The sequence below is a fragment of the Microcebus murinus genome, chromosome 16, assembly GCF_040939455.1.
Source record: "Microcebus murinus isolate Inina chromosome 16, M.murinus_Inina_mat1.0, whole genome shotgun sequence".
Lineage (NCBI taxonomy): Eukaryota > Metazoa > Chordata > Mammalia > Primates > Cheirogaleidae > Microcebus > Microcebus murinus.
The window spans coordinates 71647334-71674499 of record NC_134119.1 but is presented as its reverse complement, the minus strand read 5'-3'; the positions used below and the strand labels follow the sequence as shown (position 1 = coordinate 71674499).

General features: G+C 44.5%; 3 protein-coding genes across 4 annotated transcripts in view; all 3 read left to right on the top strand.

The window, feature by feature from the left end:
* The window catches only part of ZNF606 (zinc finger protein 606), a 55969-nt gene extending 53763 nt beyond the window's left edge, over positions 1-2206 (top strand). Inside the window, exon 7 of the mRNA XM_075993314.1 lies at positions 1965-2206. Within this exon, the coding sequence (XP_075849429.1) occupies positions 1965-1996 (32 nt within the window). The 3' untranslated portion in view covers positions 1997-2206. The remainder of the gene's footprint in view (positions 1-1964) is intronic.
* Positions 2207-2854: 648 nt separating this feature from the next.
* Positions 2855-17464, top strand: C16H19orf18 (chromosome 16 C19orf18 homolog). Of its 2 annotated transcripts, none has more exons than XM_012741373.3 (5): positions 2855-2934; positions 4727-4779; positions 11092-11194; positions 15498-15664; positions 16967-17464. In XM_012741373.3, the coding sequence occupies exons 2-5, from the start codon at positions 4758-4760 to the stop codon at positions 17083-17085; spliced, it is 411 nt and encodes a 136-aa protein (XP_012596827.1). In that variant the 5' UTR covers positions 2855-2934; positions 4727-4757; the 3' UTR covers positions 17086-17464. The 2 variants fall into 2 exon arrangements, with proteins under 2 accessions (XP_012596827.1, XP_020139030.1); XM_020283441.2 differs by lacking the exon at positions 2855-2934 and adding an exon at positions 2988-3076.
* A 6313-nt stretch (positions 17465-23777) lies between these two features.
* On the top strand, positions 23778-26859 carry ZNF256 (zinc finger protein 256). The gene is given in 7 exon segments (XM_020283442.2): positions 23778-23809; positions 23885-23964; positions 24594-24863; positions 25126-25371; positions 25374-25769; positions 25772-26003; positions 26005-26859. Coding segments are annotated over 7 exon segments (1746 nt in total). The 3' UTR covers positions 26495-26859.
* The last annotated feature ends 307 nt before the right edge of the window (positions 26860-27166 follow it).

Here is a 27166-nt window from a genome sequence, read left to right as displayed (position 1 = left end):
ATTCTAAATACTTAAGATTTTACCACCTTTTCTAACAGAAAATATGATTTCTGTTAAATTTTGATTAACTTTTTATCATTTTACTTTTGGTCTCAGTTGTTTATTTTGAACAAACACAGGCAATTTTCAGTATTTTGAAAAATTTCCCTCCTAAGTCACTCAAAAATTATAATGACTGATTTTATATCTCAAAATTTCAAAAAAGCAGTTCAATTTTCCTTTAAATATATCACTAGATTTTTTTGGTGTATATATGTTTTTTATTCTTATTAATTATTTATTGAAGACAGGGTCTTGAGTCTTGCTCTGTTGCCTGGGACAGAGTACAGTGGCATTATCATAGCTCACTGCAACCTCACAATCCTGTGCTCAAGTGATTCTCTTGCCTCAGTTTCCCAAGTAGCTGAGACTATAGGCACACACCAACATCCCTAGCTAGTTATTCTATTTTTTGTAGAGATGTGGTCTTGCTCTTGCTCAGGCTGGTCTCGAACTCCTGACCTCATGTGATCCTCCCACCTCAGCCTTCCAAAAGTGTTAGGATTACAGGCATGAACCACCGTGCCCAGCCATATTCTCATTTTAGATGCTGTAATTATTCACAATATTACAATGATTCTATGTATAACCTATGCACAGATTCATAGCCACGTTGAGAAAGCACTGACTAGAAGATTTTCAAAAGTTCCTTTTTTTTTTTTTTTTGAGACAGAGTCTCACTGTGTTGCCCGGACTAGAGTGTCATGATGTCAGCCTAGCTCACAGCAACCTCAAACTCCTGGACTCAAGTGATCCTCCTGTCTCAGCCTCCCAAGTAGCTGGGACTACAGGCATGCGCCACCATGCCCGGCTAATTTTTTGTATATGTTTTTAGTTGGCCAATTAATTTCCTTCTAATTTTAGTAGAGACGGGGTCTCGCTCTTGCTCAGGCTTGTCTCGAACTCCTGACCTCCAGCTATCTGCCTGCCTCGGCCTCCCAGAGTGCTAGGATTACAGGCGTGAACCACCGCACCCAGCCAAGAATTCTATTTTCTGAAACAAGCTGCCTAATATATTTTTAAAATTCTATATTAATCTCGTTATGTCAAATGTAACAGTTTACTAATGCCTACTTATAATTTGAGATTATAAAATGAAACAATAGGGTTAAAAGATACCCTTTACACATCTGTTGCATCATTGACCCAAAGTGGAATTTTGGTGGGTCAGCACAATTCACCCAGCCTGGCTGGGCACATGGGATGTAAGAACCAAGGCCAAGTCCAGGAAGAGCCGGGCGCTCACAGACCTGTGGGGAATGGGTAGGCAAGGCAGTAGCGACCAGTGACATACCCTAAAAATAATTCCAAAGACAGTAGTTCCCATGGAGAGCTTGACAGCCCAAGTCCACAGAGAAACACAGCAGGTTAGCTCATCTGGATAGGGCTAACAAGGCAGGTTTGAGATTGCAAACAGAGAGACAGAGACCACCTAGGACCCCCGCGGATACCCACTGCTCGGGTATATCTGGAGGGTCCTGGCCTTCCCACTCAGCAAACATTCAAAAAGAACAGTTGCTTTGCTTGGTCTGGTGCAGGAGGAATGAAACCCTAATCCCAGGGGCTTCGCGTTGTGATTGGTGAAGGTGGACAGAAGCTGCGCACTCTGAGAACTGCTGCCAGTAAGTGGGTCGGGAAAAGGCGCGAGGCTCTGACTCCTGCGCTGTCTCTCCCGCAACCCTATCTCCACATTTTGAGGATTATTCTGTCTTCTTCAAAGAAACTTGTGGAGGCCACCACTTGAGACCCAGTTTCTGAAGTCCCCAGAGGGTGGAGGTGACTGAGTTGTTTTACTGCAAATATTGACACTATCCCGTATAACATTCGTTTAGCGGCTATTCTGGTTTTTTGTGCTTTGCGTGGATTGCATTAACCATCGCTGCAACTCTGTGAGGTAGGTACTAATCCTTCCTCTCACTTCACAGATAAGGGGCCGGAAGCTCAGCGGCTTGAGTAACATGATCAAGCTTGAACTCCTAGGAAGCCAGACACGAGGACGAGAACCCAGGCGTTTTGACTGTGTGCCCATTGCCCCATGTAGCTCTGCGGCCTTCTCCCCTGGCTTTTACGAGTCTCCACAGAATGCCTTCGTCCCGCTGCACCTGTGGGGACTGGCTCCAGGACCTCCCACAGGCACCAAAACCTGCAGACGCTCAAGTCCCTGATTAAAATTCCCTGTATTTGGTATAATCTATGCACATCCTCCCGTATACTTAAGTCATCTCTAGATTACTTATAACACCGAATACAATGTAAATACTATGTGAATAGTTGCTGTGCTGCATTGTTTAGGGAATAATGACACGAAAATGTATGTACACGTTCAGTACACACAAAAATTTTTTTTCAAATATTTTCCATCTGTGATTGGTTGGATCCATGGATGGGACATGGCCCATGGACACAGAGGGCCAACTGTGACTGATTTCTCTCTGCCTCCTCACTAATCTGTGCTCTGGCTGAAGGCAGGGACCTGCCCCAGCACGCTGCTCCTGACTCCGGGCTAACAGTCCCCCATTGGCTGATTGGCTCCATGGAGCAAATCCATTGTGTCCACAGGGCTGACCTCACACTGGCGGCTCCCAGTCACAACCCAGACGTTCCGTAGGAAGCAGAGTCTCCTAGTTCCTCCGATATGTACAGGAACTGTGGCTCAACATCCCTTCCATCCATATGATAAAAGACTGACAATTTTAGGGTGACAGACAAGGTTCAAAGCTTTTTCACTTTTTTTTAAATTTTGTTTTTAATAGACTGCCCACTCCATTTATGTTTGCCTTAGGCAGCCAGGCTCCCTCCAGTTGGGAAATTAACAATCTTGCCAGGTAGCTTCAACCACTGATTCCACTTGTCTCAGGAGAATTAAAAAGCCGTTTCAGGGGAGATAAAAAGAAGGTAATTATATTTCACCACCACAAGTTTTTTTTTCAAGGCAATAAACAGTCACAAACACCCAGAAAAGTCACCAACCAGGCCAAAGTGCTCTTGAGTGAAACTCAATTATTTGGGATTCAAGGTATTTCCTCAAGACTCGCAGGTAAGTTGCTGAATTACTCAGTGAAATGGGGTTCTCTTATCTGCTATGTGCATGTGCCTTGTGTATTTGTTAGTAGAAAGATCCATAATATATAGTGTAATTAGGTAAACATTTGCTCCTAAATTAAATTTAAAAAATTAAATTAAAACTTACACTCTTCACTCTGTAAGCTGTGGTCTCTCTTTGGGGATTACTACATTCTTTCATTTCACTTTAACTGACACACATAAAAACCTTGATTCCATCCAGACTATACGAATGTGTCTGTGTGACTTTAATTGTAATTTGGTGCTGGCGTTCTGGCAACAGAGCATGTGGGCCCAGGTGCATGCTTTGCAAGTGTACAGCATTCTTTGTAACCATTTGTCTTCTAGGTGTTGCCTTTTTTTTTTTTTTTTTTTTTGAGACAGAGTCTCGCTTTGCTGCCCAGGCTAGAGTGAGTGCCATGGCGTCAGCCTAGCTCACAGCAACCTCAAACTCCTGGGCTCAAGCAATTCTCCTTCCTCAGCCTCCCGAGTAGCTGGGACTACAGGCATGTGCCACCATGCCCGGCTAATTTTCTTTTTTTGTATATATATAATTTTTACTTGGTCAATTAATTTCTTTCTATTTTGTTTTAGTAGAGACGGGATCTTGCTCTTGCTCAGGCTGGTCTCAAACTCCTGACCTCGAGTGATCTTCCTGACTCAGCCTCTCAGAGTGCTGGGATTATAGGTGTGAGCCGCTGCACCCAGCCAGGCGTTGCTTTTTCATTTGAGTGCTAGAGGAACTCTGTTTATCTTTAAAGAACAAAACCAACCTTGACAATCTATGAAGTCAGGGCAGCTACTCTTTGTGGAGACACGTGTTGTGTATAAGCAAACCAATCCCACACAAGGGAAATGTATCTGTGCGATACAACAGTGTCTAATTCGTGTCCGAGGAAAGGATGTCGCTATCGGTCCCCCTGGCAGGAGGCTCTCGGACGTTCCGATGAGATCACGTCCCCATTCCATCTTTCCAGGTCCTCAACCTGGGAGGAGGTTTCTCAACCCGTAAAGACCAGAAACCAAATACTAATGTATTTTGTTCTCTTTTTTTTGAGACGGAGTCTCACTCTGTTGCCCAGGCTAGAGTGAGTGCCGTGGCGTCAGCCTAGCTCACAGCAACCTCAATCTCCTGGGCTCAAGCAATCCTCCTGCGTTAGCCTCCCAAGTAGCTGGGACTACAGGCACGCGCCACCATGCCCGGCTAATTTTACATATATATATATATATATACATATATATATATATATTAGTTGGCCAATTAATTTCTATTTTTAGTACAGACGGTGTCTCACTCTTGCTCAGGCTGGTTTCGAACTCCTGACCTCGAGCAATCTGCCCGCCTTGGCCTCCCAGAGTGCTAGGATTACAGGCGTGAGCCACCGCGCCTGGCCGCACATGTTCTTATAGGTCCATAATCATGAAAGAAACACTGGATGCGACAGAACACCATACTTTTGCAAATTAACCCACGTATTTCTACTGGGCATTGGAATGGCTTTATTAACATTTGCAATCTTAGATATTTGAAAACTATGCATTAGGCTTCCTTGTCTAATGCCACGTTACTTCCAGTTTTCCTGCATCTGTCTTAAACCTGTCTCTCCTCTCTGATTCCCTTCAGTGGCCTTCTAGCTGGATTGCCTAGCACCCCCATGGAGTTCCTGAGGAACGAAGGTAAGCGGAGGGTCAGGGTGTGTGGGTGGGGCCCACGGACATGCCCAGAGCTGCCATGGAGTGTGGCGTCAGAGGGGCCAGGGTGGTCACTACCAGCCTACACAGCACCTTTGTGCACGTTAGCAAAAGGCGCCTTCTGCAGGTCAGATTAGCAATGGCGCTGCCTGGGGCAGGCTAGAAAGTACCGTGTTTCCCTGAAAATGAGACGGGGTCTTATATTTATTTTTCCTCATGAAGACACCCGAGGGCTTATTCTCAGGGGATGTGTTATCTTTTTAAGTACAGTACAACAATCTACATTTGTTCAAATACAGTGAAGTCGTCTTCTTCTGGAACATCATCATCACTCTCCAAACCCTGAATTCCATCCTGAATGTCTTGCGACTCTGTTTCCTTTAGAACCACCGGCCCCATCTCTCCCGTGGAGCCACAGAGCTGTCACGGGGCGGATGAGAAGGGCTGCTCGTCGTCTTTCCCGCTCTGCGACGACACCCATGGGCTGTGCAGACGTGCTGCGTGGCCACGCCCATCACTAGGGCTTATTTTCGGGATGGGGCTTCTATTTCACAAATGCTTAGAAATCCTGCTAGGGCTTGTTTTATGGGTAGGTCTTATTTCCGGGAAAACACGGTAGCACAGCTCTGTGGACTCATGTCTTGATCACTGAAGCACAGGCTGAATTCGAGATCCCTTTGTGCAACACACAAAATGCACAGTTATACACAGCAGTCCCCTGAGCAGCCTTTCTAGCACCTTCTCTCCTCCTTGGCTTCTCCTGGAACTCCCTCAAGACCACTTGCCTGAGAGTCCCCAAAGTCAGAAGGCCACTCTTGTACCCTGCTGCTCCTCCCACCAAAGGACCCTTCCTTCTCTTTCCTGGCACATTTGCTAAGTGCCTTCTGTGTGTCAGCCACTGTGTGCCGGATCCTTTCCCTGCCCCATCGCTTTAAAACATACCCAGAATTTGTTTTGATCAGGTACGTTAAGACACACAGACATGGGAATGACTGGAAGGAAGGCATTTTTTTTTGAGACGGAGTCTTGCTTTGTTGCCCAGGCTAGAGTGAGTGTCGTGGCGTCAGCCTAGCTCACAGCAACCTCCAACTCCTGGGCTCAAGCGATCCTCCTGCCTCAGCCTCCCAAGTAGCTGGGACTACAGGCATGCGCCATCATGCCCGGCTAATTTTTTTTGTATATTATTTTAGTTGGCCAATTAATTTCTTTCTATTTATAGTAGAGATGGGGTCTCGCTCTTGCTCAGGCTGGTTTCGAACTCCTGACCTTGAGCAATCCACCCACCTCGGCCTCCCAGAGTGCTAGGATTACAGGCGTGAGCCACCGCGCCCGGCAGGGAGGAAGGCATTTTTATACTGAAAATACTCATAGCCCAGAACCAGGCAGCATAGCCTGCCACACAGGGTCTGCTTTAGGGGGCTCCAGGGTAGGTTGAGGGTGCAAGGAGCAAGGGGAAAATGTGGGTGAGAGCCTTTATTCTGGTCTTCATCAGAAGGGCCAAGTTAGGTGTTAAGATCAGGGGGGTTGAGTGGTTTGAGTGGGTTCTGGGACACAGGGTCCATCCCCAGCTGTCTGGTGCCTGGCCCTGGGGATTTAGGGCAGGTAGACAGTGTGTGAGGCCGAAGGGTGAGAGCTGGATACAGGAGATTGTTCAGGGCACAGGCTGTGGATCGGCTGGCTTGCATGTCATAGGTGTGTTTGCAGGTGAGTGATTTACTATCTTTAGGAATTAGCTGGGCCTGGAAGGGGCAGATTCTTCAAGGCCCCAAGATGGCAAAGTATCAAGAAATACAGAAAGTGAAAAAACGTTATTAATATATCCATCCATCCCAAGCATATTATTGGCCGGATGTGGTGGCTCACGCCTGTAATCCTAGCACTCTAGGAGGCCTAGGTGGGCAGATCGCTCAAGGTCAGGAGTTCGAGGCCAGCCTGAGCAAGAGCGAGACCCCGTCTCTACTAAAAATAGAAAGAAATTCATTGGCCAACTAAAAATATATAAAAAATTACCTGGTCATGGTACCACATGCCTGTAGTCCCAGCTACTCGGGAGGCTGAGGCAGCAGGATTGCTTGAGCCCAGGAGTTTGAGGTTGCTGTGAGCTAGGCTGACGCCACAGCACTCACTCTAGCCTGGGCAACAGAGTAAGACTCTGTCTCCAAAAAACAAACAAACAAACCAAACATATTATTAATCTTCCTGAAGCTCAGCTATGAATATCTCACTTGCTTCTTCACCACCATCACCAAAGCATGGAGCTTGCGTCCTGGCATCAGAAAACCAGTGTTCTAGTCCTTCCTTTGACATCAGTTTGTTTTGTGAACACTAGAGGTTTGCTGAGATTTCTCTTACCCCTGAGCTTTGGGTCCCAGTTGCAGCAGGATGAGATATAGGGCGGCAAAATCATTTGTCTATTCAGATTGCTGGAAGACACCAATTTTCTCCTGAAACCCTTAGCTCTTGGTTCTGTGGAAAGCTGCCTACCTCGCTTAAAAGAGAAATGTGCATTGTGACTGTCAACCTTACATAATGAGGTTGAGAAAATACGATTACATACAGAGTTTATCAGAGCACAGAGCTTAAGGATGACGACTCAGGGGAAACTGACTCCAAACAAATGATTTCAGTGTTTCCAAAGTGGAGAAGGTGAGGTTCACTAACATAGGCAGAGACAGAGAAGTTGCACCAGGACCGTGACCGGGCTAGCACAATCACCACAGCCATTTGTTTGGTGGCAGATTGCTGCGTTCCAAGGAAGACTACTTTATTACTGCATGATGAGGGGCAGCCATCTGAGGGTGTTTATATCTGGTGTTGCTTGGTCTTCTTAATTATTTGCAGTGATAAGAGGTAGGAGTTGTGACTACGTGCCGCGTGGCCCGTTCCTCTGAAGGCGCGGCACAATTCACAGCTCCAGCAGCTCTAAGTTTGAATTGTTTAGTTTCACAAGACTATGATTCTAGTTTTCTGTCATGTTGAAAGTGGGCACAGTGTTCCATAACTGTATTGGCAAAGGAGCAGGAAAACAATCTCAGATCTTGTTTGTAAGCTGGTAATGAGCGTAATTTCTAGAGGAGGCAATTGACAATTCTTTTTGTTTCTTGGCGTTTTTTTTGTTGTTGTTTATTTTTGAGACAGAGTCTCAGTTTGTTGCCCAGGCTAGAGTGAGTGCCGTGGCGTCAGCCTAGCTCACAGCAACCTCAAACTCCTGGGCTCCAGCAATCCTCCTGCCTCAGCCTCCCGAGGGGGGCTGGGACTACAGGCAGGCGCCACCATGCCCGGCTAATTTTTTCTACATATATTTTTAGTTGGCCAATTAATTTCTTTCTATTTATAGTAGAGACGGGGTCTCACTCTTGCTCAGGCTGGTTTCAAACTCCTGACCTTGAGCAATCCACCCGGCTCAGCCTCCCAGAGTGCTAGGATGACAGGCGTGAGCCACCGCGCCCGGCCGACAATTCTTATAAATATAAAAACAATGCCTTTACTTTTTGACCTAGAGTGTTGAAATATACCTGAGATTTATTTAATTCAGTTATGATAATGGTAAGACACCCAGACTTGGAAGTGATCATCAAGAAGCAAAAAGCTTATGCTCACAGATTCCTAGAAACAGCAGACATGGGCTGCAAGGCAGGGTCACATGGGAAACACCAGAGTCAGCCAGGGGGCAGAAGGAGGAGAGGGGTGAGCATAGCTCAGAGCCTCTATTGGGGCTTCTAAGGGAAGGAATGGGCGAGGAAGGTCAAATATGCTGAGTAAATTTAGGATTAAGTAGTTTGAATAATTTCAGCAAGCTCTGGGTTATAGGGATGTTTCTAGTTGTCTAGTATCTGGCCCTGGGTGACTTTGGGCAGGGTAGGGGGAATATTGGCTTGGAGTTTGATAAAGGAGCTGACTGTGGATGTGGGCTCTGGATCGGTTGGCTTAGATACCAAAAGCAGATTTGCGGGGAGTTGTTTGCTCTCTCCAGGAAATAGCTAGGCCTGGAAGGGGCGATCCAGAATCAAGGCCCCAAATGCCAGAGCATCAAGAATATAGAAAATATATGAGAGAAAATTTTTGCATCCTACGCATCCGATAAAGGGCTGATAATTAGAATATACTTAGAACTCATGAAAATCAGCAAGAAAAAATCAAATAACCCCATTAAAAAGTGGGCAAAGGACTTGAACAGAAACTTTTCTAAAGAAGACAGAAGAATGGCCAACAAATATATGAAAAAATGCTTAACATCTCTAATCATCAGGGAAATGCAAATCAAAACCACAATGAGATATCACTTAACTCCAGTGAGAATGGCCTTTATCAAAAAGTCTCCAAACAATAAATGCTGGCGTGGATGTGGAGAGAGAGGAACACTCCTACACTGCTGGTGGGACTGCAAACTAGTCCAACCTCTGTGGAAAGCAATATGGAGATACCTTAAAGCGATACAAGTGAATCTACCATTTGATCCAGCAATTCCATTGCTGGGCATCTACCCAAATGATCCAATGACACTCTACAAAAAAGACATCTGCACTCGAATGTTTATAGCAGCACAATTCATAATTGCAAGGCTGTGGAAACAGCCCAAGTGCCCATCAATCCAAGAATGGATTAATAAAATGTGGTATATGTATACCATGGAGTACTATTCAGCTCTAAGAAACAACAGTGATATAGCACATCTTATATTTTCCTGGTTAGAGCTGGAACCCATACTACTAAGTGAAGTATCTCAAGAATGGAAAAACAAGCACCACATATACTCACCAGCAAACTGGTATTAACTGAACAGCACCTAAGTGGACACACAGGTACTACAGTAATAGGGTATTGGGCAGGTGGGAGGGGGGAGGGGGGCGGGTATATACATACATAATGAGTGAGATGTGCACCATCTGGGGGAAAGGGCATTTATTGAAACCTTAAAATCTGTACCCCCATCATATGCCAGAAAAAAAAATATGGTATCTGTAAAAAAAAAAAGAATATAGAAAATATGAAAATATAACCAATACACTCAGCAGTTGCATTTCTAGGAAATTCTTCTTGAATTAAAAAAAAAATCTGTCCTATTCCATTTCCCTAGTCTACTTATTCTCCCAGCCTGCCTGGTGACTTTCTCATATACCGTTCTTGGTCTACAAATTCCTCAATGTATTCTACCCCAGACCTGCTCTCACAGGATGATCTTGTTTGCCCCTTCACTGAGAAAATACAAGCATTTAAAACAGAGTGTTTGAATCCTGCAATCATACCCTCATTCTCGGTCCGTTTCAGCTCAGTTGGCTGAATTCTTCATCCTGCCTTGGGAAGGAACAGAAAGTGAGGGAAGGGCAAGTGTTTGCAAGTGCTGCCTCAGTTTGCCAGATTTTACAAGTGGCTGAGTAATTACTTACCTTGACAATTGCTCTTTTGTTCAATTTGTGCAAACAATAACTCTCTGGTAGCCGGGCGCGGTGGCTCACGCCTGTAATCCTAGCACTCTGGGAGGCTGAGGCGGGCGGATTGCTCGAGGTCAGGAGTTCGAAACCAGCCTGAGCAAGAGCGAGACCCCGTCTCTACTATAAATAGAAAGAAATTAATTGGCCAACTAATATATATATAAAATTAGCCGGGCATGGTGGCGCATGCCTGTAGTCCCAGCTACTTGGGAGGCTGAGGCAGCAGGATTGCTTGAGCCAGGAGTTTGAGGTTGCTGTGAGCTAGGCTGATGCCATGGCACTCACTCTAGCCTGGGCAACAAGCGAGACTCTGTCTCAAAAAAAAAAAAAATAACTCTCTGGTTATTTTTTAAAATTTCAGATAATATGAAGAAGGATGATAAAACTGAGCCTACAAAGAACAGCCATGGTTTTATAGCACATTCTCTAGCCCTAAAGTGCAACTCCTGGCATGCAGGAACATGGAATTCTGTCCTAAATTGCCCTGTGATATCTTTCATGACAGCACCACCCAACTTAGATCCTCAGAGGAAGGCCACGCGCCTTTCAGCTGCCTAGACGATGGGTGCTGCCTCTGCGGTCAGGGCTCCAGTGTCTCTGCAGAGAAAAGAAGAGGGCTTTGAACAAGGACAGGAGGTGGACAAAAAAGGGAGTCAGGGATTGTTGGGAATGCAAATTATATTTGTTCACACAGCCTGTGCGATCTAACCATTACTTTTAAAAATTAAGCATGCTATCTTTAAAGGCATTTCTGATTTTGTCTCCTATTCCCTTTCATATCAGCAATATGATTAACAAATTCATTAACTGAGAGAAGCAGCTAAAATGAAATTTTTTGACAGCTTCTTTTCTTCTCCGTTTTTAGCAATAATTCCACATAGACCTGCTCTTGTTCAAGTAATGTTAATTGCAAGTATAGCCTTCAGCGTTGCCCTGATATGTGGGATGGTGATCTCCTATATGATATAGTAAGTGTATGCTAATAGCATCTGCTATCCTTAAGAAGACATAACTAATCAACTAGGTTATTTTTTATTGTCAAAACATGACAATTGCCGGGCGTGGTGGCTCACGCCTGTAATCCTAGCACTCTGGGAGGCTGAGGCGGGCGGATTGCTCGAGGTCAAGAGTTCGAAACCAGCCTGAGCAAGAGCGAGACCCCGTCTCTACTATAAATAGAAAGAAATTAATTGGCCAACTAATATATATAGAAAATTAGCCGGGCATGGTGGCGCATGCCTGTAGTCCCAGCTACTTGGGAAGCTGAGGCAGGAGGATCGCTTGAGCCCAGGAGTTTGAGGTTGCTGTGAGCTAGGCTGACGCCACGGCACTCACTCTAGCCTGGTCAACAAGCGAGACTCTGTCTCAAAAAAAAAAAACAAAAAACAAAAAAACACATGACAATTATGCTAATAATGATGATGATGGTAATTATTATAATTGCTGAATTATTATAGTCATTATAAATTTCCAGACCAGTATTTTTCAAAATGTGGATTGTACTCATGTTGGGTTATGATAGAAATGGGGTGGGGGGAGAAACAGGACAGAACACAATTTACCAGAATAGAAAATATTGGAAAGCACTATTTAAAGTGTTAGTAAATGCTGATTTTTAAACTTTTGAGACAGAAACGCATGAGACACACACACACACACGTCGTTGTCAAATAAAATATATTTCTCACTGTGGGTCATGGTCAAAAACATCTGAAAGATATGATTTGAGATGCTAGCATCCTCCCAAAATGGGATATTCTAAAATTAACTGATAAAATTGATACTTTGGAAGGAATATTAACAATACAAAGCAGAAAAAATTGACCATTCTCATTTTCACTAGAAATTTTTAATGCATTATGGGCTAATAGCTTTTTGGGAAGATACTTCACCTTCTCAAATAAAGCTTGGGGTCAAGCTCTTGGAAGTGATGTGATAATCTGAAAGTAGAACTGTGTTTCCCTGAAAATAAGACAGGGTCTTATATTTATTTTTCCTCAAGAAGACACCCTAGGGCTTATTTTCAGGGGACGTGTTATTTTTTTTAAGTACGGTACAACAATCTACATGTATTCAAATAGAGTGAAGTCACCTTCTTCTGGAACATCATCATCACTCTCCAAACCCCGAAATCCATCCTGAATTTCTTGCAACTCTATTTCCTTTAGAACCATCGGCCCCAATCTCTCATGTGGAGCCACAGAGCTCTCACGGGGCAGATGAGAAGGGCTGCTTGTGTTCTTTCCCGCTCCGACACCACACCCATGGGTTGTGCAGACGCGCTGCGTGGCCACGCCCATCACTAGGGCTTATTTTCGGGCTGGGGCTTCTATTGCGCAAATGCTTAGACATCCTGCTAGGGCTTATTTTATGGGTAGGTCTTATTTTCGGGGAAACACGGTACGTCATATAAACACAAAATGAGATTAAAGGTAAAATGGAAGAAATTTTGCTAATGAGAGAATGTAACCTGCATGTTTGGTTCTAGGTTATCTAACTAGGCGATTTACATTCACCTAAATCATGTTAACTGCCATTCCTTATATTTAATTATTATAGACAAAAATTTTAACAAATATAAAGTTTTCTAAGATAGCTCACTAAAACATATACCCTGGGCTTTCTGTGTTCAATCAAATTGTTGGGCTAAGTCAACTCTTTTGGTTTTTTTTTGAGACAGAGTCTCACTCTGTTGCCACCATGCCCGGCTAATTTTTTTCTATATATATTAGTTGGCCAATTAATTTCTTTCTATTTATAGTAGAGACGGGGCCTCGCTCTTGCTCAGGCTGGTTTCCAACTGAGCTCAAACGATCCGCCCACCTCGGCCTGCCAGAGAGCTAGGATTACAGGCGTGAGCCACCACGCCTGGCCTAAAGTCAACTCTTATAGTTTTCACATTTGTATCTGCGCCAGGAAAGTAAAATTATAATTAATTATGTTTCCGATATAGATAAAATATTTAAACTTAGTGTCATGACTTTTCATATACCAGTTTTCAATTTTTAAATATATTCTCAACTTCTTTAGTGTTTTGGAAAAGAATAAGCATTTAAACACATGTAAACACATGTACATAGGGACTAACTTTCCCTTTTGACTCAGGCTCCACATAGTCCAACACTGCACTGCTGGATCCTGTCTTTATCTAAACTTTTGATATTTGGTTTTATCATGGATTTGTTTTGCATACATTTCAATTTTTACAGATACTGAGTTAAGACATTTATCTTTATTGCTGGGTGTCTTGGCACCTCCTTCCATTTTGCACCTGCCTTACTCTCCTCATCCAAATCCTGGCTCTGCCCCAACCTCTTGATTATCTTAATAACATTTATGGCGAGGCCAGTTCCTGTTGCCTTACAGCTTCTGGAATGCTCCCCCGACACACACTCTTTCCTCCATCACCGCCGCTTGGAACATAAGCTAACCCTAAAAATATTTTTTATTGCATAAGTCACACAGAACTAGGAAGGTAAGTATCTTAAGAAAAAGTAGGCTGGGTGCAGTGGCTCACGCCTGTCATCCTAACACTCTGGGAGGCCGAGGCGGGAGGATCGCTCAAGGTCAGGAGCTTGAGACCAGCCTGAGCAAGAGTGAGACCCCGTCTCTACTAAAAATATAAAGAAATTAGCTGGACAACTAAAATATATATAAAAATTAGCCGGGCATGGTGGCGCATGCCTGTAGTCCCAGCTACTCGGGAGGCTGACGCAGGAAGATCGCTTGAGCCCAGGAGTTGGAGGTTGCTGTGAGCGAGGCTGACGCCACGGCACTCACTGTAGCCTGGGGAACAGAGTGAGACTCTGTCTTGAAAGAGAGAGAGAGAGAGAGAGAGAGAGAGAGAGAAAGAGAAGAAAGAAAGAGAGAGAGAGAGAGAGAAAGAAAGAGTGAAAGAAAGAAAGAAAGAAAGAAAGAAAGAAAGAAAGAAAGAAAGAAAGAGGAAAGAAAAGAAGAAGAAAGAAAGAGAGAAAGAAAGAAAGGAAAGAAAAAGAAAGAAAGAAAGAGAGAGAGAAAGAAAGAAAGAAAAAGAAAGAAAGAAAGGAAAGAAAAGAAAGAAGAAGAAAGAAAGAGAGAAAGAAAGAAAGAAAGAGAAAGAAAGAAAGAAAGGAAAGAAAAAGAAAGAAAGAAAGAAAGAAAGAAAGAAAGAAAGAAAGAAAGAAAGAAAGAAAGAAAGAAAGAAAGAAAGAAAGAAAGAAAGAAAGAAGAAAGAAAAAGAGTAAAACACTCTGTCACCCATTTCCACGTCAAACAGAAATAGGCGTTCAGCGATCCACTTCCAGGCTTGGACCTACTACCTACGGTGAGGTGAGTGAAGTGTTCAATACAGGCGCAAAATTTAAGGAAGTGTCAAAAAACTCAGTAGTCAAGATAAATAAAATTTTAATCTAATTTTTAAAATTTATATTAATGCCCCAAAATATCCACAATAAACAGAATAATCCTTTTAAGTATGGGATCAATAGTGGTTTTGGACCAAGCCATATTAGAATCTCTACAAAAGGAAACATCAGTAATACCCATCTGTTTTTATTTATGGTGTTGATGTTTTGTTCATCATGGATTTCTTGTCATTATTTTTTTCTTTTTTTTGAGACAGAGTCTCGCTTTGTTGCCCAGGCTAGAGTGAGTGCCGTGGCGTCAGCCTAGCTCACAGCAACCTCAAACTCCTGGGCTCAAGCAATCCTCCTGCCTCAGCCTCCTGAGTAGCTGGGACTACAGGCATGTGCCACCATGCCCGGCTAATTTTTTCTATATATTTTAGTTGTCCAGCTAATTTCTTTATATTTTTAGTAGAGATGGGGTCTCGCTCTTGCTCAGGCTGGTTTCGAACTCCTGACCTCGAGTAATCCGCCCACCTCGGCCTCCCAGAGTTCTAGGATTACAGGCGTGAACCACCGTGTCCGGCCTTGTCATTAATTTTTATTTTGTAAAATATTGCATTGAAATACGGTTTGTCTTGATCATGGGTCTGTCAGCCTGTTTAGGCTTGTACCAATAGGAGTCCCTTGTTGGTTCCTAGCCCCGGCCTTGGGCTCTGCTTCTGGAGTATCAGGGTCACCCTTTACTCCAGAAAATGGCCTGGTGGCATGGAAGGCTGAGCTCTGACTGTGAGTAGTTTGGTTTAAAAGTCTATTTCTGCCTCCCATCCCTCACCGTCCACCTACCACCCCCATCAGTGAATCCTTTCCTGGCAAAAAGCCGCACGATTAAGACATGACGACTCACTGTGGAGACCGTGCTTCTCAGTGTGCTTGTACTGCTCTCCAGCCGACTGGCCCAGGCGGAGGAAAGGCAGCAGCTGGAGACGCTTTACAGAAACATCCGGCTACCATCACTCGGCGACGAGGAGGGCGGCTCCGGGGACGAGGGCCAGGATGAGTCCATGTACCTGCTCGCGGAGAACGAGAAGGAACTGGAAAAGTTCATTCACTCAGGTAGAGGGTCGGCCAGGGCACCTTGTCAGGTCCGAAGTCACGAGACAGCTGAGCTGGCAAGGATGGTTTGGTCTCCAATGGCCAAGTTGAGTGGCACTTAACAGGGTTTGAAGAAAGAAAGACGAATATTTAAGGCCATACTTACAGAAATGAAGTGTTCTTACCAAATCGTACAGAGGGGCGAGCAGCCGTATGGCTGCTCAGCCCTTTGGCAGGGCCATTCCAAGGATCTCACCCAGCAGAGCTCAGGAAACAAACTTTCCAGGACAAAACATTTCCCTTAAACACACATATCGATGTGACGTCATTCCGTAGTTAAAGCACACACAGGCAGACGTTCCACCTGCACCACTGGCCTCAGTCTGACGTGAAAATGAGATCCAGGCCCACCCAACCGAGGTCACTGCCCGGTAAACGGACTCTGTGAGGGCTGTCCACCGGAGGCGTGTTCTGCGCACCCTTGCGAGGAGACACGTGTGCTCATGTAAACCAGATCCAGCAGAAGTTCTGAGATTCTTGGATACCTGTTTAAAAAATTCTAGAGCAGACCAGGTGTAGTGGCTCACGCCTGTAATCCTAGCACTCTGGGAGGCTGAGGCAGGAGGATTGCTCGAGGGCAGGAGTTTGAAACCAGCCTGAGGAAGAGCGAGACCCCGTCTCTACTATAAATAGAAAGAAATTAGCCAAACAACTTTAAAAATAGATAAAATTAGCCGGGCATGGTGGCGCATATCTGTAGTCCCAGCTACTCGGGAGGCTGAGGCAGGAGGATCACTTGAGCCCAGGAGTTTGAGGTTGCTGTGAGCTAGGCTGACACCACGGCACTCTAGCCGGGGCAACAGAGTGAGACTCTGTCTCAGAAAAAAAAAAAAAAAACACAAAAAAAAAAACCCACAAAAAATACATAAACAGTGCATGTATTTCCTCTACCAACTCCAGACACAGACAGCAGAGAGAGGCTGGGAGGCCAAGGGTGGAAGAGATCACTGGTGCTCAATGAGGCAGAAGGCCCTTGTCGGAACCTATAGAAAATATTTTTTCGATGTCTTTTTGTGAGATGGGATTACGGCTTTTGTATATTCTTTTTTTAAAAAAGTTGGGCATTTATAACATTTAAATATACTATGTGGGAAAATTTTAGAATTCAATTTTCACCATCCTTGTCAGACAAATAACATTCATCATGCCCTGAAAATTCTACTGTTGGTACCTCTCTTTTTCCATGTGTTTCCTCACCCCTTTTTGTCTCCATTTTTATTCCTCACGTATTACTATCTCAATAGCATCCTTTCTACATTTTAGTTATCAGATCAAAAAGAAAGAAAAATATTGAAGAGAAGAATTTGAGGGAAGAGCAAAAGTTAGCAAAGGGAAAAATGCCAAAGAATACTACACCCCATGCCAACGTGGAGAATTTGTGAGAGCAAGTGGAAGTGATGGAGGATGTGCTGGCCAAAGTGCAGGAAAACTGCAGGGGTGATGGGGCTGAGAATGTGAGCGTAACTTGCTCCCAGAGAGCCTTGTAGAAGAGCACGTTATGCCAGAGGTATATAACAGAAAATAAACTCTCTTGATATAGCAATTCTTGCTTCTTGGTTGTCATAGTTCATGAATAATGACACCTTAATTGGAAAATAGAAAAAAATCCAACTTTGTTAAGGATGAAAGGGAAATAGTCAGGATTTTCTTTTCTTGCTCCTGACGGGAAATACTGTACAAGTAATTTCTTTGGACAGACCCCCAGACCATGCTAGGGAACTGCTTGCTTTAGCTATAACTTTTCTAGCGATATTACCTGTCAATTCCATAGCTTGTCTCCATTGTTTTTTGTTTTTGTTGTTTTTTTTGAGACACAGTCTCACTGTGTTGTTCGGCAAGAGTGAGTGCCAAGGTATTAGCCTAGCTCACAGCAACCTCCAACTCCTGGGCTCAAGAGATCCAGGCCAGGCGCGGTGGCTCACGCCTGTAATCCTAGCACTCTGGGAGGCCGAGGCAGGTGGATTGCTCGAGGTCAAGAGTTCAAAACCACCCTGAGTGAGGCCCCGTCTCTACTAAAAAATAGAAAGAAATTAATTGACCAACTAAAAATATATATACAAAACATTAGCCGGGCATGGTGGCGCATGCCTGTAGTCCCAGCTACTTGGGAGGCTGAGGCAGGAGGATCACTTTAGCCCAGGAGTTTGAGGTTGCTGTGAGATAGGCTGACAACACAGCACTCACTCTAGCCTGGGCAACAGAGTGAGACTCTGTCTCAAAAAAAAAAAAAAAAAAGTTTTCTGAAAAATTTCTTACAGGACCTCAAAGAAGACTTTAGAGAACGTGGATGGGTGGTAAGAAACAAGTACAGAAACATGGCAGGAGGAATAAGGGAGTATACAGTCACGTAGGGTATGAAAAATATCTCACTTCAAGTACCACAATACTCAGACTGAGAGCTCTGTAAGGTACTCTTGTGAGCCATCCAAGGCCAGAGATAACCAGGTCCGCATGTTTCTCTTTGCACAATGTCAAGCTTTTATTGATGCTGTTTCAATCATAAAAATCGAGAGCTAGGTACAGTTCCCAAGGAGGCAATTCTCTGGACCTCTAACTAAGTAATTGTGAGACAGTATATGGGTGTGTTGTTTTAAACCGGTAGGTTTGTGGTCATTTGTTATGCAACAACAGAAAACTAATACACTCGCTCTATAAAGTACAATTTTTGGCAGCCTCAAGCCTAATATATAGTGAGTGTATTAGTTTCTGTTGTGCTGCTATAACAAATTACCAGCAGCTTAGTGGAGTACAAGTACATAAATCTATTCTCTTACAGTTATAAAGGTCAGAAATCTAAATCAAGCTGGGCATAGTGGTGTGTGGCTGTAGTCCCAGCTCCTTGGGAGGTTGAGGCAGGAGGATTGCTTGAGCCCAGGAGTTTGAATCCAGCCTGGGAATCACAGCAAAACCCTGTCTATTAAATTAAAAAAAGAAAAATCCAAATTAGTTTCACTGGGTAAATTCCTTTTTTTTTTTCCTTTTTTTTAATTAATTATTATATATATGTAAATTTTTTCAAAAAAAAAAAATCTAAAATCTCACATACCTCAACCACACTGGGGGGTGGTTCCTTATACAGGCTCTGGGGATGACCCACTTCCTTGTCTGTCCGGTTTCCAAAGGCTACTCACGCTCTGGCTTGGGATCCCTTCTTCATGTCCCTCTGGACCTCTTGTTCCTCGTCATGTCTCCTCCTCCTCTCCTGTGATGAACACCCCCCCCACCTCTGCTGCCTCCCTCTTACGAGGACACCTGGCCCACCTGGAACATTCGGGGTAATCTCCCCACCTCAAGATCTGTAATCACATCTGCAAAGCCCCCTTTGCCATATAAACTAATATTCACATATACCGGGGATTGTGATGTGGACATCTTTGGGAATTATGATTCAGCCTACCACATATAGTAAGTGGAAAAACTGAAATTGGTAGCTTAGGCGTAAGTAGGGCTTTGTAACATGATTCACACACATGTTTTCAGGGTCTCTTTTTCTAATGATACACATATTAGCTAGGCAAGCAGGAAATGTCCCTTGAAGTAGGAGAGGTTCAAAGAACACTTGATCCTATCTTAGTTGGAAGCCAAAGGGCAAGTGCAAATAGCTACAGATACTCCATGGTACCTTGGTACCAGTTTCTCCCATATTGAGAGAACCTATAGCTAAAAAGGTCAGGAAACATTTTGGGGATAAAAATGCCATAAAGCCGCCTTCAAGTGAGATTGCCAAAGGAGATACCACACTGAGGAAAAAGCCAAACATGGATGGAGACTTCCATTTTCAACCATGATGGAGCAACAAAGACTAGATTGAACTTCAAGCCATACATACCTGAAAGCCCATAAAAAATATGTGAAAACAATGGTTTTCAGACAAAGGACAACACACAATGCATGAAAGTGAATCCTGAGGGGTGGGAAATTAAGGAGATAAGCCCTACAATTGTCCCAGCTTACTTCCAGGAGAGAATTTTTCCAAGTTTTGTTGCAGGGAAGGGAAATTCAAACAGAATCAGGCTGATTCTTTGAGTCAAAGACAAAGAGTCAAGTGAAGTTGACCCAGATGGCTAAGATTCCCAGGACAGTGGCACAGAAGGGAGCCAGACAGAGAGGGTGCCCCAAGTCTTCAGTTTGGAATGATTAGTGCATGTATGCAAGTAACTTATCAGAAATAGTCTGTGATCCCAATGGCCAGACTGGGAAAACCTCTGGCTTTCTCTTTGTTCTTCAGTCCTACCGGAGACTACCTACTCTATTTGTATGCCTTGAATTGCAATTCTTGCTTCCGAAAATAAATCATTTAAATTTAGAGATTCGTCTCTATATTTTATTTGACTTTGACAGTTCTAATAAATTCAGCCATGTGGTACACAATAACCAGCAGGTTGGAATGTTCTTAAATGTACATCGAAATCATCTGGAATTTTGGTAAAACCCTGATTCTGGGGCCTGATCCACAAAATGTCAGATTCACTAGGGGGGGTTCGAAATTAGAATGTGCATTTGTAAAGAGTCCTAAAGTGACTCTGTTGGTGAAGTTCCAGGAATGATACTCAGAAACTAGGGAGGGTGCCTGGTTCCAGGCTCCAATCAACCACTGTGGAGATTTGCAGACTTTCAGAGGCAGAGCCAATGTTTCTCATCCACACCCCGAGTGTCTCTGCAGTAAGCAAAGTAGGCCAATGGCTAACTGGACTGGTGTTCCAGGCCCTGAACTGCTGAGGTGCCCCCGTGAAAGCTCCAGCCACCAAACCTTCCTAGCCACCTTCTTCCTCTGTCTGGAACTTATTCCAGAAATACCCATATTGCTCACCCACTGGTCACATTCTTCAAATGTTTGTGAAATGGCCCACTTGTGAAAGAGGTCTCCCTTACTGTGTGATGTAATGTACACCCCATACTCTGCTTCTAATACCATTCATCTTCTTTCCATTGTGCCATCCACACTGTAACATACTATATAAATGAGTATATCTTCTTTCGAGTTTCTTATCTGCCTCCTTTAAGTACAATATAAGTTCCACAGACAAGGATCTTTGTCTCTCAGGTGACCCAGGGTCTCCTGTGTACTGACAATAAGTGCCTGAAGCCAAGTATTTGCTCACTGATCTGTGTTAGCCCAGTGAATAAATATGATAACTCAGTTCCCCTCTATATTTTTACAATGCTGGCTACCTAAATGTCCCTTTTAACTATCTCTTCATGCTGGTATTGCTCAATGATTTAAAGAACAAAGAATCATATTCGGAGACAAAACCTTCAAAGTGACCATTCTTGTCATGTGCTCAACTAATTCTATCTTTTCTCAGATATCACTATTAAAAGTCCTCTGAGGCCAGGCGTGGTGGCTCACGCCTGTAATCCTAGCACTCTGAGAAGCCAAGGTGGGCGGATCGTTTGAGCTCAGGAGTTCGAGACCAGCCTGAGCAAGAGCGAGACCCCATCTCTACTATAAATAGAAAGAAATGAGCCAAACAACTAAAAACATATAGAAAAAATTAGCCAGGCATGGGGACACATGCTTGTAGTCCAAGCTACTTGGGAGGCTGAGGCAGGAGGATTGCTTGAGCCCAGGAGTTTGAAGTTGCTGTGAGCCAGGCTGATGCCACGGCACTCTAGCCCAGGCAATGGAGTAAGACTCTCTCTCAAAAAATAAATACATAAATAAATAAAATAATAATAATAATAAAAAAAGTTCTCTGAGATCTTTGCTTTTTTTCACCATCCAATGGTATTTCCCCAGACAAGTTTCTGCCACCATTCTTGAATCACTACATTGTCAATATTAATAGCTTTCTGCAATTTGCATTTTACAATTCTTTTTATGAGATAATATAAATTTCTGATGCAGAACAATTCCTGTAAACACAAGGGCAATGATAATCACTTCGGCTATGAGAAGAGCTCAGGGATTAAAGATAATCCATATATTCTGAGATTCAAAGCACTCCTCGCATACATGCTCCACCTGTGAACACTCTAGCCATTGTGCCTTATCAAAATGCGTTTCTTTTTGTTTTCTTTTTGAGCTTGATGTCAGAGTACCAAAAGAAAGTGAATATAAAGGTATAGAGCAGGAAATTAAATGCATAAAAGTGTTGCTTACTAAACGGGACACAGTAATTACCATGTTTCTCCGAAAATAGGACCTACCCATAAAATAAGCCCTAGCAGGATTTCTAAGCATTTGCGCAGTAGAAGTCCCACCCGGAAAATGAGCCCTAGTGACGGGCGTGGCCACGCAGCGCATCTGCACAGCCCATGCCTGTCCTGGCAGAGCGGGAAAGAACAGGAGCAGCCCTTCTCATCTGCCCCATGAGAGCTCCATGGCTCTACATGAGATTGGGGCCAATGGTTCTAAAGGAAATAGAGTCGCAAGAAATTCAGGACGGATTCAGGGTTTGGAGAGTTAGGATGATGTTCCCGAAGACGACTTCACTATATTTGAGCAAATATAGATTGTTGTACCGTACTTAAAAAAAATAACACATCCCCTGAAAATAAGCCCTAGGGTGTCTTCTTGAGGAAAAATATATATAAGACCCTGGCTTATTTTCGGGGAAACACGGTGCACATGCAGGAGAGATATTTTCTGTGAGAACCAGAGACAGCGACCCTGTATACTCCTGCTACAGGATGCCTGGGCGTCCCACCTCCATCTTCCTTGTCATGTCCCTACGTGGAGTCTTTCTTGTCGTAACCAAGCACACAGAGACTAATAAACTGACTCTAATGCTTCAGAGTGATGCGTTTGAATTGCAACACGGCAATTTTTATTTGCTTTCTCAAGCAGTGGACCTATTTTGTGACTGAATAACCACGTACGTTTGGATCCACGGCCTTTGGGAACGTCTGAAATAACGTCCTCAAATACTTACGTGAACACATGCGGACAACAATCCGCAGAAATGAGTTCGATTTTTTTTAGGAAGCGGGAAGCCCCGTTTACGGCCGCGAGCTGGAGACGCCATTTCTCAGCGCCCCTCGCTTTTCCCTCTGGAAGTCCCGTGGGGCGCGACCTCACTCTCTAGCTGTGGATCTGTGGGAACCACATTACCCAGAATATCCTGCGTCCGGCGATGATGACGCCAAGCCAATGAGGTCTCAGAAAAGTGGCGCTTCCGTTGGTACAGGCAAAGTCGGGGCGGGACTTCCGGCCCCCTCCTAATGGCGGTCGTTTTGGCTTTTCTCAGGTGTATTCCCTTGGCTGCACGCAGTGGAGCTGTGTGTCCTCAACGAAATGAGAGGACCGAGAGGCCAAGCGCAGTGGCTCACGCCAGTAATCCCAGCACTCTGGGAGGCCGAGGCGGGCAGATTACTCGAGGTCAGGAGTTTGAAACCAGCCTGAGCAAGAGCGAGACCCCGTCTCTACTATAAATAAAAGAAATTAATTGGCCAACTAATATATATAGAAAAAATTAGCCGGGCATGGTGGCGCATGCCTGTAGTCCCAGCTACTCGGGAGGCTGAGGCAGGAGGATCGCCTGAGCCCAGGAGTTTGAGGTTGCTGTGAGCTAGGCTGACGCCACGGCACTCACTCTAGCCGGGCAACAAGGAGAGACCCTGTCTCAAAAAAAATAATAAAATAAAAAAAGAGGCCGGGCGCGGTGGCTCACGCCTGTAATCCTAGCTCTCTGGGAGGCCGAGGCGGGCGGATTGCTCGAGGTCAGGAGTTCGAAACCAGCCTGAGCAAGAGCGAGACCCCGTCTCTACTATAAATAGAAAGAAATTAATTGGCCAACTAATATATACAAAAAATTAGCCGGGCATGGTGGCACATGCCTGTAGTCCCAGCTACTCGGGAGGCTGAGGCAGGAGGATTGCTTGAGCCAGGAGTTTGAGGTTGCTGTGAGCTAGGCTGACGCCACCGCACTCACTCTAGCCTGGGCAACAAAGCGAGACTCTGTCTCAAAAAAAATAAATAAATAAAAAAAGAGAGGACCGAGAAAGTGCCACCGGAGTCATCTCCCCGCTGCACAGAAGCATGTTTGAGGCTTGGCGGAGCCCCCGGTGGTGACCCGGTCAGGCCGGGGATAGGGGCCGGGGCTCCCCCCCCCCCCTCTGCCCACAGGGGCCGATGGCGGCCGCCAGCGGAGTTATGCGACTCAGGTGAGTGCCATGTCCTCTGGGCCTCACCCACCCGAGTCCTCAAGCCCCGAGGGGCGACTGCTCACGTCCTTGCAGCCCAGGCCCCAGGGTCGGGGACAGTGACGCTCTCGCGGGCATCCCTGTTTCTGATATTCAGTGGAATGCGGTGTGGGAGAGTGACAGGCAGAGGACCAGTTGATAATAGGTAATGCTGGGCCAGGCTGGTGGCTCACGCCTGTAATCCTAGCACTCTGGGAGGCCGAGGCAGGAGGATCGCTCAAGGTCAGGAGTTCGAAACCAGCCTGAGCAAGAGCAAGACCCCGTCTCTACTAAAAATAGAAGTAAATTAATTGGCCAACTAGAAATATATAGAAAAAATTAACCAAGCATGGTGACGCATGCCTGTAGTCCCAGCTCCTCAGGAGGCTGAAGCAGGAGGATTGCTTTGAGGCTGCTGTGAGTGAGACTGATGCCATGGCACCCTAGCTTGGGCAACAGAGCAAGATTCTGTCTCAAAAAGGAAAAAAAAAGTTCTGCTAGGGGAATGAGTTTTACATCCTGCCACTTCTCCCTGTAGCATCCCACTGTTGTATCTTTTAATTTATGTGGCCTACATTCTGTGATATTTAGCAGCCCAGTCCTGCTAGGCAGACCCCATCCTCAACTTGACTCCAACACCCTGGTCCTGAAAACAATCCCATGGACTCAGTTCCTGGGTTTGTCAAATGCACAGTTTGTCTATGGGCTGCGCTCTCCCACTACATTCAACAGTCAGTGTACCTTACCAACATTTCCTTCCTTTCAGCTGATTGCTGTGGAACAGAGGATGAGGTGGCACCTTCTCAGTGGAGCGTTTCTCCGCAAGGACTGTTGCAGATTAGGGCTGCCAAGGGCCATCCTTCTCCCCAGAAGGCCAGCCCTTGTGAGATACATGGCCCAGTGTTGAGACACATTTTGCACTTGGTTCAGCACCAGGGGTTACATCACGGGCAGAAGCTGTACATGGATGGGGCATGTAGGAAACGACTGAGTTTCACTACATAGGAGTCTCACTCTGTTCCCCGGGCTAGAGTGAGTGCTGTGGCGTCAGCCTAGCTCACAGCAACCTCCAACTCCTGGGCTCAGGCGATCCTCCTGCCTCAGCCTCCCGAGTAGCTGGGACTACAGGCACGAGCCACCATGCCCGGCTAATTTTTTCTATATATTTTTAGTTGGCTAATTAATTTGTTTCTATTTTTAGTAGAGATGGCGTCTCACTCCTGCTTAGGCTGGTCTTGAACTCCTGACCTAAAGTGATTACCACCCCCCCTTGGCCTCCCAGAGTGCTAGGATTACAGGCGTGAGCCACTGCGCCCGGCCTAGAGACTTGTATTTGAACAACTGCAAATTCCAAGTATTTGGGAAACACTTTATCTGCAGGGAGGTTGGGAAGGATTTCCTGGCCAGCTCAGGATTTCTTCAGCAACAGTCTACTCACACTGGGCAGATGTTAAACAGCAGAATCAAGAGTACTATGGCCTTTCACATTGTAAAAAGTCGTTATAGCTGGGGAGAATGCATGAAAGCTTTCAGCTATAAGCATGTACTTTTCCACACCAGAGAGCCCTCAGTAGGGAAAGGTGTTACATGTAGAGTGAACGTGGGAAGTTTTTTAGCACTAGCTGTAGCCTCAATTACCATTTTAGAGTTCATACCTCAGAAAAGCCTTAAAAATGTGGGTAACGTGGGAAATCATATAGGCAAAGCTCTAGCCTTATTACACACAGAAGAGTTCACACTGGAGTAAGACCTCATCAATGTAATGAATCTGGAAAATTATTTAGCAGGAAATATGACCACATTATACATCAGTGAGTCCACACTGGCGAAAGGCCTTATGAGTGCAGTGAGTGTGGGAAATCCTTTATCCATAGCTCTAGCCTCATTACACACCAGAGAGTTCACACTGGAACAAGACCTTATAGGTGTGGTGAATGTGGGAAATCTTTAGCCAGAGCTGTCACCTCATTAGACATTGGTGATTTCACATTGGAGAAGGGCCTTATGAGTATAGCAAATGTGGAAAATTCTTTACTTATAGTTCCCATCTCTTCCAACACCAGAGAGTTCACACTGGAATAAGACCTCGTGAATGTGATCAATGCGGAACATTATTTATCAGGAAATTTGAGCTCATTGTACATCAGAGACTTCACACTGAGGAAAGGTCTCATAAGCAACGAATGTGGAAAATCCTTTACCTGCAAATCCTACCTCATTGCACATTGGAAAATTCACACTGGAGCAAGGCCTTATGAGTGTGGGGATTGTGGGAAATCATTTACCCATAGCTCTACGCTCCAGCAACACCAGAGAGTTCACACTGGAGAAAGGCCTTATGGGTGCAAGGAATGTGGGAAATTTTTTAGTCAAAGCTCTAGCCTTATTAGATATAGGGGAATTCATACAGCAGAAAGGCCTTATGAGTACAGTGAGTGTTGGAAATCCTTTAGCAACCATTCTGGTCTTGTTAAACACCGAAGAGTTCACACTGGAGAAAGGCCTTATGAATGCAATGAATGTGGCAAATCCTTTCCCCAGAGTTCTAACCTCAATAATCACCAGATAGTTCACAGAGGGAAAAGGCCTTATGAGTGTAGTGAATGTGGGAAGTCTTTTACCTTGAACTCTAATCTTTTAAAATACCAGACTTTTCATAAGGGATAAAGGTTAGGATATTAGGGATTGAAAAGTGTCTCTGCAAAATTTATTTTTTCTTTCTTTCTTTTTTTTATTTTAGCATATTATGGGGGTACAAATGTTAAGGTTACATATATTGCCCATGACCCCCCTCCCCCCTCGATTAAGAACTTCAAGGGTGTCTATCCCCCAAACGTTGTACATCTTACTCGTTGTGGTTGTATATACCCATCCCTTCCACCACCTCCCACCCTTCTGACACCTGATAAATGTTACTCCTATATGTCCAGTTAAGTGTTGATCTGTTAATACCAATTTGCTGGTGACTACACATGGTGCTGGTTTTTCCATTCTTGAGATACTTCACTTAGTAGAATGGGTTCCAGCTCTATCCAGGAATATACAAGAGGTGCTATATCACCATTGTTTCTTAAAGCTGAATAGTACTCCATGGTATACATATACCACATTTTATTAATCCACTCATGAATTGATGGGCACTTGGGTTGTTTCCACAGCTTTGCAATTGTTAATTGTGCTGCTATAAACATTCGAGTGCAGGTGTCTTTTTCATAAAGTGACTTTTGATCTTTTGGGTAGATGCCCAGTAGTGGAATCACTGGATCAAATAGTAGCTCTACTTGTATCGCTTTGAGGTATCTCCATATTGCTTTCCACAGAGGTTGAACTAGTTTGCAG

What these genes read in the sequence shown, in the direction of transcription:
- C16H19orf18 (XM_012741373.3), top strand. Translation starts at nt 4,758, where the DNA reads ATGGAGTTCCTGAGGAACGAAG. An exon ending in GGAGTTCCTGAGGAACGAAG is followed by an intron (nt 4,780 to 11,091) that starts GTAAGCGGAGGG and finishes CTCCGTTTTTAG; the next exon opens with CAATAATTCCACATAGACCT. An exon ending in GTGATCTCCTATATGATATA is followed by an intron (nt 11,195 to 15,497) that starts GTAAGTGTATGC and finishes ACTGCTCTCCAG; the next exon opens with CCGACTGGCCCAGGCGGAGG.